Source organism: Cryptomeria japonica, chromosome 10 (genome assembly GCF_030272615.1).
Source record: "Cryptomeria japonica chromosome 10, Sugi_1.0, whole genome shotgun sequence".
Taxonomy (NCBI): Eukaryota; Viridiplantae; Streptophyta; class Pinopsida; order Cupressales; family Cupressaceae; genus Cryptomeria; species Cryptomeria japonica.
The window spans coordinates 336,022,812-336,034,011 of NC_081414.1; the positions used below are offsets into that span (position 1 = coordinate 336,022,812).

At 37.5% G+C, this 11,200-nt stretch overlaps 1 protein-coding gene and 1 pseudogene across 1 annotated transcript; one reads left to right on the plus strand and one right to left on the minus strand.

Annotated features, from left to right (window-relative positions):
• The first annotated feature begins 7,314 nt into the window (after positions 1 to 7,314).
• Positions 7,315 to 8,067, plus strand: LOC131858967 (TMV resistance protein N-like). The gene has a single exon (XM_059212466.1). It carries the CDS (start codon positions 7,315 to 7,317, stop codon positions 8,065 to 8,067), a length of 753 nt encoding a protein of 250 aa, XP_059068449.1.
• Positions 8,068 to 8,162: 95 nt separating this feature from the next.
• LOC131028252 (uncharacterized) lies at positions 8,163 to 10,434 on the minus strand (annotated as a pseudogene).
• Positions 10,435 to 11,200: the final 766 nt, after the last annotated feature.

Sequence of the window (11,200 nt, forward strand, 5' to 3'; positions counted from 1 at the left end):
CATGTTACTCCTAACCCTGAAATGTTAAATGAGATTATTAAGGAAAAAGAAAGATTAAGAAATACCGCCATCTTCTTCTCTGTGGTCGAAATTGATAAAGTGCCTGCTAGGAAATTCTTAGATGACTGGTTTTATAATTATTGGAACTTAAAGCTTGGCTATCAAATTTCTTTTTGTAGGCAGATACAGAAAGGATTGTTTGTTGTGTTTTTTATCAATAATGAATCTCAACACGCTGTGCTAAAAAAAGAATATTGGACAGTTGGAAACACCACATTCAGGGCTCTGGCTTGGAATGCGGAGGCTAACCTTGATGAGGTGGTTGCTCTCTCAGCTCCAAGATGGGTTCTCATTAAACAAATTCCCCCTTTTTTGTGGCGTTTTATTCCTCAGTTGGTTGAACCCCTAGGAAAATTCTTACGAATGGATGACTCTGCTCGTTTAGTCCCTCATTTAGATGCGAGAGTTCTTATTGCTTTGAAGCCTGGGCAGGATTTACCCAAAGAAATTAACATTTCTATAGTTAATGAGCAGGTCTCCTGCCCTGTTGAAACCCTAGGAGGTTTGAACGCGTGTTTTTTATGTAGAAAAGAGGGGCATCTTAGGAAAGATTGCCCGATTATCAGAAATAAAACCCAAAAGAATACTAATCCTTTTAACCTCCCCATTTCTACCCAGTCAGTTCCCCCTTCCTCTGCTAAAACTAATCCTATGCCTTCCCCACTTGCCCCCTCACAATCTCCCCCCTCTCCGCTTCAAGCACCGTTCTCTCAAAATGTATCATTTACTAGCATAGTGGATACAGATGGTTTTCAAATTGTTACAAAAAAAAGGAAAAATCGGTCGAGTAAAAAAGACTCGACTCCAAATATGCCTTTTGTATCCCCTCCTTCTGCAGCTAATATGACTACTAAAGACAATACTAAACCCTCCATCCCCCCTCTATCTGCTTCTAAGGCTCCCACCAAACTCATTTCTTCAAAACAGAATCCCCCTGTGAAAGATTTTCAAGAGATCTCGAATGATTTCATAGTTGAAGTCATTCCTGCAAACCCTGCTATTGTTAATAATCAGTCTTCGGTGTTGGAGGCTTCTTCCCCTTCTCTGTCTGATAATGAGGATATCCTCACTACTAGAAGGAAAGGAAGACCTCCGGGATCCAAGAACAAAAACAAGAATAGTAAGAAGTAGAATCAAGCTGACTCTGAGGATGTTTCTCCTATGGAGGACATCGTGGGTGTTGAGGCGTCTAATTCTCTAATTCTATCTCAATGAATTGCGTCTCTTGGAATATTAGAGGACTGGAATGTCCTGATAGAAAGTTTGTTATTAAGAATTTTCTCAGCTCTCGAATTAATATTGATATGATTATGCTACAAGAAATTAAGTCTACTGGATTCAATCTCGAATCCAATCTTAATTTTATCTGGAGAGATGTTATCAAATTCTCCACTAATCACCCTTAGGGTAGAGGGGGAGTGGCGATTTTACTCAGCCCCAAATGGGGACCTAAAATTAAAAGTTTCGGTTTTTCACCTTGTAATAGAGCTATTTGGTTGATCTTTAATCATAATGATATGGATTTTGGTATATGTTCTGTTTATGCTGCCAATGATTATATGGAAAGGAGTATGTTTTGGTCTTGGCTTAGCTTGCTTCCTGACATTCCCTAGATGTTTGGAGGTGATTTCAATATGATTGAGAATCAAGAAGATAAACTAGGAGGTCTCCCTTTCTCTTGGAAAGACAGGAAAGACTTACCTGGAATAACTTTAAAAGGACTAAATCCCTTTTTGATCCTTTAAGGGGAAGCAAGAATAATAACCCTGGCCTCTGGTTTACTTGGTGTAATTTTCAGAAGGGTCAGTATAGAATCTACTCTAGACTTGATAGATTCTATCTTAATAGCAATTTCTTTTCTGTGATTCCGGATAAGAATAATAACTTGGTGCTTGTCTCCCCTACCACTCTTTCAGATCACCACCTTATTTCTATATCTCTTAATCTCGGCTGCTCACCTATTTATAGCAATCATTCTAACCGTAAATTCATTCTCAACACTAGCCTTCTGGAGGATAATGACATTCTTGCTGCCATTTCCATTATTAGACTCATCAATGAGTCTCATTTTCCCTCTTTATCCTATATCCGTAGGTGGAGTCTAGATGTCTCTGCCTGGCAGAACTTTTTAAGAACTATTGGTCAAAAGAAGGCCAAAGATTATAGATTTAAGGAATCCTGGCTTAATGATAATCTTTATAATGCTGAAATTGATATCCAAAATAACCCGGATGATCCTTATCTCTGTCACCAGCTTGCCCATGCTAAGAATGCTCTCAGAAAACATCAACATCAAAAAGCTCTAGGGGCAAGAATTCGTTCAAGAGCCCATTGGTTACATTATGGAGATAGAGGTAGTAAATTTTTCTTTAATCTTATTAAACATAAGCAAGCTAAGGAATCTATTGATAAACTGCTTATTGACAATCAATTGATTACTGATATTGATATTATCAAGAGTGAATTTGCTGAATTTTATAAAAATCTTTTTACTTCGGAGGATTCTCAGGAGGCTAGGGCCCTTAGAGATCAATGTATGAATCTTATTCCTAAAAGGATCTCGGCTGAGGATGCTTCTATTCTTGAGCAACCCTTGTCTCTTGAGGAAATTGAGAAATCTATCAATTCCCTTAATAATGATAGAGCTCCTGGGCCTGATGGGCTACCTGCGGAATTCTACAAGGCTAATAGTAAATGGATTAGCAAAGTCTTAATTAATATTTATAATGAAGCCATCGATACTGGAACCCTGGGTAGGGATATTAATTCTGGTATCATTAAACTCATCCCTAAGGAGGGTGATAAATCCCTTATTAAGAATTGGAGGCCTATAACTCTTTTAAATGTTTCTTATAAAATTTTGGCTAAGATTATGTCAACTAGGCTTGAAGCCATTCTCCCCAAATTTGTTTGCCCTACCCAAACTGGATTTGTGAAGGGTAGATATATATTAGAGAATCTTATTACTAGTTGGGAAGCTCTTAATTGGGCTAAGCATACTAATCAAAATGTTTCTATGTTTTTACTGGATTTTGAGAAGGCTTATGACAAAATTGAATGGAATTTTATTAATATGATGCTCGAGGCTTTTGGTTTCCCATCCTTCTTTTGTGGTATTGTGAAAATGCTTCTCAAGGATGCTCATGCTCAAATTGATGTTAACAGATCCCTGTCTACCATCTTCCCTTTGGGAAGATCGATTAGACAAGGGTGCCCTCTTGCTCCCGCTCTTTTTGTTATTGCTTCTGAAGCTCTTTTTTATATTCTTAGGGACAACACTTTATCCCCTGCTGTTAAAGGCATCATCCTTCCTAATAATAAGGAAATTATAAACTGTCAGTTTGCTGATGATACTTCTCTGTTTCATGAAGCCTCTGAAGAGAATTTTGTTGCCATGATCAATAAACTTAATTTCTTCTGTAAAATTTTTGGAGCTAGATTATCCCATGCCAAATCTATTTGTCTTGGTTGGGATGATCAACCTCCTGTATGGTTTAGTAAATTTGATTTCCAATGGGGTGGCCCCTCTAAAGTTGTCAGATATTTGGGTATCCCCTTTTCTGTTAATCCCTCTTTAAAAGAGATGTGGGGTTGGGTCAAGGATAAGATCCATAATAAGCTGAACAAGTGGCACAATAGGTCTCTATCTCTTGCTGGAAGAATCCAAGTTTGCCAAAAAATTATGTCTTCTTACAACATATATTATGCCTCTACTTGGATGTTTAATGACTACCAAGTTTTGGAAATCCAGAAAGCTATTAGAAATTATCTCTGGTCTGATGGGAAGGGAAATAAAAAGCTGCACTCTGTCAATTGGAAATGGTGTCATGTTGATAAGCTCCTTGGGGGCCTAGGGTTGAAAGATCTAAGACTTTGCGGTCTTGCTTTGGCCTCCAAATGGATCTTTCATGCCTTAGAGGGAGATGATCCTTGGAAAGTTTTGATTCGTAATAATATTGAGAGGGGATGTCCTAAAAATGCTAAATTCTGGAAAAATCTTCCTCTCATTGATCTCATTTGTGGTGAATTTCCTATTATAGTTCAAGGCTCGACGGTTTTTAAATCCATCTGGAAAGCCTGGAACCATGTTAGGAAATTCATCACTAACAAAGACTTCTATGATAATAAAACCCTCCATGGTGAAAGATCCATTTGGTGGAACCTTAAGCTTGGTAATAAACCCCTTGCTCTTACCCAAGGGTGCTCGGCTAAGTATTGGGCTAACCTTGGAATCAAGCAATTCATTGATATCTTTGAAATGGACAGACTTATCCCTTGGGATGAATTAAAGAATAAATTTAAGCTTCCTAATTCTCATAAAAAGACTTATAGTATGATTGTTAAAGCTAGTAAAGACTTTCCTACCCTATGTCATGTGGACTCTAATAGTTATTTGAAGATAAAATGGCCTGATGGTATCACCATCTCCAAACTTAAAGCCAAGAATATTTATTCTGTTTTAAATTATAATGTTGACATCATCAATCATATTAACAATATTTGGAATATTGATTTGGATATTTCTTCTTGGAAGAAAGTTTTTAATTATCTTTGGAAAATTTCTATTGATCCTAAAATTAAATATTTTAAATGGTTACTTATTCTCAATAAGCTGCCTATTAGGAACTCTTTCTCTGATATTAACTATTGCGGCATTTGCAGAACCCCGGAAACGGGGAAGCATATCTTCTTTGAGTGTAGTTTTTCCAAAGAGATTTGGTTAATGTTTGGTATTTCTATCCCTTCTAATTTCAATTTTTTTGAAGTTATTACTGGTTTTATATCTAAAGCTAGAAAAGATGTTAATATGTTTTGGGATATTACCTCATCTAACATTTTATGGCAAATTTGGAAGTGTAGAAATGAAGAAAGATTTCAAAATATCCCTAGAATGCTTACTGAGTCTTTTCGAAGTCTCACATACTTTAAAAAAATTTCGCAGATTCAGATGACCATGAAAATCAACAAGGCTAAATTCAAAAGGCTGCTCAAGGATGGTCATGCTACCTTTTTTACAAATGAGGTTAAAAATGGATATTTCTGGAGGCTACACCTGGATAATATACATGCTTTCAATCAAACCTTCAGCAGAATTAGCAAGGAGATTAAAAGAAGACCTCACAATGCTAATAGTGAGATGGTTTACACACTGAAACAAATCCAAGATCAGAAAAGCATGGTATGGACGGATGGCTCCATGGGATGGGTGGCTTGGGTGGACACCTGAGATGAAGTGCTTTACTAGGTGTCTTGGTTTATGATTTTCTCCTGTTGATTCGTTGTATATACTTCATTTTTGATGGTGTGAGGCTTGGCCTCTGAACTCTGATACTCTGTGATCTCTTGTATTTTTTATCTCCTTATTTCTAATACAAAAAATTATTTAATAAAGTATAATTTAAATTATTTAATAGAGTATAATTTACTTTGCTCTATTTAGTATAATTTAATAAAGTATAATTATATTTATTTAGTTTCATCTAATGAATTTTATTACATTTAATTATTTAATTTTAAGTTAATTTATTAAGTATTGTTCTTGATTATTAATTAAGATTAATCTAATTAATTAATATTTATTTATTTGATTTTAGTGTAATTAATTAAGTATTATTATTCATTATTAAGTAATTTTAATTTAACTAAAAAAATGAGTTAATTACATTAAAATAATTTAATTAAGTTTAATTAGGTTTAATTAAATTTATTCACTTAAGTAGTTTTTATTTATTTTCGTTTAATCTATTAAAGATAAATTAATTAAGTTTAGTTAATTTATAAAACTTCCATTAGATTAATTTCGGTTAATCTATTAAAGATAATTTAAATTAACTTTAGTTAATTTAAATTCAAAATTAATTTAATAGTTTAATTAGTTTAATGAAGTTCAACCTAATTACTTTAGTTTAATCTTAGTTCAAAATTAATTTAATAGTTTATTTATTAAGTTCGTTATCATTTATTTATTTATTTATCTACTAAGCAACGCATACACTCACTAGTATGTAGTTAAATCATGGGAAACAAGGCAACCCCGTTTTACTCAGTTTAGCTTGTCCATATTAACGAAAGCCTACATATCCATCAAATTATTTCAAGATATCAAATTTTCTTATAGCAGTTAATCAGTATATAAAATAATCTAAAACAAAAAAAAACATTAACCAATATACTAGACAATTATTTATTGATTTATAACATTAAATCTACTTCAAGATTACTATAAATTCTACTATTTTTCAAGGCTAACCTTATGCTATTTCCAAAAGAAAAAGGCCGATAGTGTAGATAAGGTAATTATTCGATCAATTAATTACTTGTAAACCATTTGCTGCCATAGATGGGGACAGAGAGTGGAGGGAGCGAAAGGAAGACTAGGGCTTCAGATGGCGATGGAATTCCAGAAGATGGGGGGATTCTGATGTAGATGAAGATGAAGCGGTAAGGGGCTTTTCTCCTGGCTTAGCGAGTTTGCTTTGGCTGGCCTCAGTTTATGTCACAGTGTACTGCCCTTAGAACGAGGATTTGTGTTGGTTTGGAGATCCCCTGTTTCAGGTGACACTCCGGAATGTCTGTTCTCACTTCCACGGTGTTGGCTTTGCGTTTGTGGGTACGGGATGGAGCGGCCAATGGATCTTGGCATTCCAGCTGAGTATTGCTTGCCCCCTGTTTTCCTATTGCTCACAGCAGCTAGGGGATTTGGAATTTTGCTTTCTGGTGTGCTCTGTGAGTACTTGACTAAGTGTTTGATATCTAGACATACATTCCTCAAGTGTTATAATGTGAACACTTATTAGTCTATAGTCACCCTAGGATAATTCCATTATAGCACATGTTCTGTCTTGAAATAAGAAAAGGTCACAATTTTATTTTATCACTTGGAAGGATGTATGGGTAGAAAAACTCCATAGATCTTGGGTTTATTCATGCATATGTCAAATTCATGCTCTATGGTAACATTTCCCCACATTAGTTCTATTGCTTGACTATATGTGTAGTACACCGATGGGTTAAGAGACCCATGGACATCTAGTTTTGCGTATGTGCTAAAATAAAACTTATTTCCATGAGAATAAGATCTTAAGGAAAAATTCATCCAGCCAAGGGAAATTTAGGGGATGAAATCCTTATCCAAGAGTTTCATACTATAGGCACTAAGAAAATTATAGAGAATTTAGAAGTCATGTTGTTGGGCTGGAGCAACGCATGCAAGATCTGAGAGAGAAGCTCGAGCTAAAATCAGAGAGACTAAAAATGGTGGTAGCTATCTATGGTACGGGTGGAATTGGGAAGACCACCCTCGCCAAAGCTATTTTCAATAGCATTGGCCCCAAATTTCCGGCTCGTAGCTTTGTTGGTCCTGTTAAGGCAAAGGAGTTACGCAAATTGGAGAAACGGATTTTGAAAGACCTTTCAAGACATGATATTCTTGTGGAAAGTGTTGACCATGGTAAGGCACTGATGAAAGCTCATTTAAGATCCATTAGAGCACTTGTTATCTTGGATGATGTTGACCATTCCGGGCAACTAGAAGCCCTTAATGTGGATTCGCTTGCACCTGGGACTAGACTTATCCTAACATCCAGAGGATTTGAGCAGAGTATTGAGTTATTGAGCTGGCATGCATTTCTCAGAATAGATCCTGATGATGACTATGAAGACCGGTCTATAAAGATTGCAAAATCTTGCCAGGGAATTCCTCTTTTGCTTGAAGTAGCTGTAGCATCCTTATATGACAAGACTGAAACCAGTTATTGGGATGAATCTATAAGGCATTTAGAAAACAGTATTGACCAGAACATCCACAGGCGCCTCTGCGTAAGTACGCAAGGTCTTGAGTCTCATGAAATTGAAATATTTCTAGGCATTGTCTGTTTTCTTGTTAGGAAAGAGAACCTGGAAACAACATTGAGGTTCTGGGAAGCTATTGGCCGTGCTCCAAACAGAGCCTTAGAGAAACTAATTCAGAATTCACTTGTTAGAATAGGTCCCTGTATCTCCTTTTGAAAGTCAGTTAAAATTTCAAACTTCTAATTGCATAAGCTCTAAGCTCAACATTGTTTCCTATTTTCATACATGAACACCCATTCAACTAAATTGAAGCCCACGTGAAACTTTTACCTAAATAGTTATAAAAAGTATATTATTTCGATATTTACAAATTACAATCACATACATACTCAAAATTGAATCGTTGAAATAAACGAGGATTGAAACCTGTTTCAATCGAGGACAACCAATTTTTGGAACAATTTCCCTTCAATTGCCTGCTTGAGCACTAGCATTGGATTAATCTCCCCGTTATTCAAGAACAATTTGAGCAGGTTCTTGGAATATCCGCTCACCAGTGCAACGCCCTCTTCGTCTTTAATCACCGGCGTGCTCTGCGAATTACGGAGGTTCCAAAAAACGATCCTCGGAGGCGCCCCATAGCCTGCCTCTTTATATTTCCTCTTTATCGCCATGTAATCTGTTTCCCACGGATTTCTGGACGCTTCATCGAATTCCATGTCACTGAACACAAACAACTGTTTAATCATTTTGTCTGGCTGCAACTTGCATTCGCAGGCCATGCTGAGAATCACATCAAAAACTTTCTGAAAATCAGTATTCATATTATACTCCATATTCTCAGTAAATCTATATTTCTCCGCCAGAGTGTCGCCCTGTACCAAGTGCAGCTCCGGATTCTTGCTGAAGGTGATTACGTGGCCTTTCCAGGGTTCGGCGCTCATTTCCGAAACGAGCAATCCGAGAGCAATGCAGACTTGCATGGGAAGTCCTTCCATGCTGCCTGACACGTCACACACCGCCAAGCTGTCAGACAGCTTCCCTTCCCTGGTCATGTCTTCCACCATCCGCAGCCACTGAAGCTCTGCTACCTCATCGTTGCCTTCCGACTGAACCGCTTGTTCAACGATCTCATGGGGAAGCAGCGCACCGGCCGCTATTTTCTTTTTTCCGCTTTTCACGTCTGCAAGAAACAGGGCAAATCTGTCCGGGTCGTGCTTGACAAAGAGCTTCTTGTAATTCTTCATTGCAATTCACTCCACAAATTCGCGCTCATAAACACCTCGGGCAACTGCATGGCTTTTCGCAGCGGAACCAGCACTTGTTTCCTCAGCCTGTCGCGGACCCTATAGGCATAATGCCGCTCATCTGCCACATCGGGGTACTCTTCACGCGGGAAATCTCTTCGCGCGATGTTTTCGCAGAGAAGAGTGGAAAGATCGTACGAGGAGTCGAGAGAAGGGCACCATTTTGCGGCTAGGGTTATGGTCCTCACGTTGCCGGACTGAAGCGCATCCAAGTCCTGTGCAAGTAAATTGGCGAAATGCTGGGCTGTTGCATCATGCAGTGCTCTTTACTGTGCATCATTGGAGTAGCGTTTCAGGGCTCTCGACGCATCTTCCATCAACTTTTGCCTCCTAGAAACCCTTGCTGCTTGGCTTTTCTGCTTTCCTTCCAACAAATCTGCTGCAATTCTCTCTTCTCTGGGCTTGAGAGTCCCGCGCTTTTTGGCCTCTCTTGCGGCAGCGCCCTTCCGGGCAAAATAGTCGCTCTTGTCCTTCGCTCTCTGGGCCCTTCTTCGATCAGTCTGTTGGAGCCCTTGCAGTATACGGAAAAGTATCTCGGGAAGATCTTTCAGGTACCCGAATTCAGCAAAGACGGAGAGATTGGCGAGGAGGGTTTTCGGGTGGTTAGAATGCATCCAACAGGCGGCGGCATAGAATCCCTCCCGGTCGGATTTGCCCGTTCCTCTGACCCCTCTCAATTGACAGACGAGCTTCAGAGCGGTTAGAGGATTTTGCTTCCAGGCGGCTTCCAGCAACTGTGTTACCCTCTCAGACGGAGTGTCCGGCACAACGTGGAAGAAAAAGTCGAGGCAGGCATCCCCTGAAGACAAATAGGTTGGAGAAAAATTCTCCGTCCTTCCCATCGCCATGCCGCGCCTCAACATGTTCATAAAATCGTTGTCCCTTTTCTCTTCTGTTCCAGTTTCCGTAGCAGAGAAATCGCAGAGCTCTGGAGGGCCCAACAGAGACGCCATCGGCAATTGATTGTGAATTAAACAAAGAAGACTGATTGCGATATTCAACAGATTGGAGGGCTTGGGCATTGGGACTGGATTAAACGAGGAACGCTCATAGCGATATTTAAGAGATTGGAGGGCCTGAGCATTAGGATTAAACGAGGAAGACTGATATCGACATTCAAGAAATTGGCGTGCTTCAGCATTAGGAGTGTGCCGAGAGAGAATAGAAGAGATTGAATATGTAGATGGTGTTGTCGGCATAAAAGACTTGGGGGCCAAGCAAACGGAGATTGCGCCGGCCATTGATGCTTTTATTCGAAGTATTGTTTAATCCGAAAGCGTGATGAGCAAGACAACATTAATTTAGTGTAGAAGCATTTTTGTATTGGCTTATGGTTATTGGTCTTTGCCTAATTCATCAGAACCGGACGGAACGCATCAGAAACGGTTGTGGAAAACAACTTCCGCGCAGTTGAAACTTTCCTATTAACTCGTTCTATCGCCTCTCCATTGATTTTGTAATTTAACGATGATGAAAGAACTCAAATTTCGAGTCTTGGCCTGCTTTTGATTTTACTATAGACGGTCTGATGTTTTTATCCTCATCACTTAAATATAAATATATTGCATACCAAAATTTAAAAAAAAAAGTGTAAAATATTTTCATAGATATCCAATTTTAAAAATAAAATCAAAACAAAGAAAGTTATTTTATCTAGTATACAAATTTTATAAAAAGTAAAATAAAAAATTTACCTTACTAAAATAATGAAAATAAACAATAAAAATTGTAACTATTTTTTAAACTCATACCTATATTTTTAAAAATGTATATAAAATAATTTGATAGATATCAAGCTTTAAAAATAAAATCAAAGCAAAGAAAGCAGTTTTATCTATTATACAAATTTCATTAAAACCCTACCTTTAAGTAATTAGCAAAATAATGAAATGCTTTCAAATCTGAAAAAAAAAAATCTATTCTTTTTAAAGGATAAGAAAGTGATAAAGCCCATTGTCATTGCAGAGTTATGGCTATCACATAAATATTATTATACAAAATATTAGATATATATTATATAATCTAATATTAATTAGTTATAT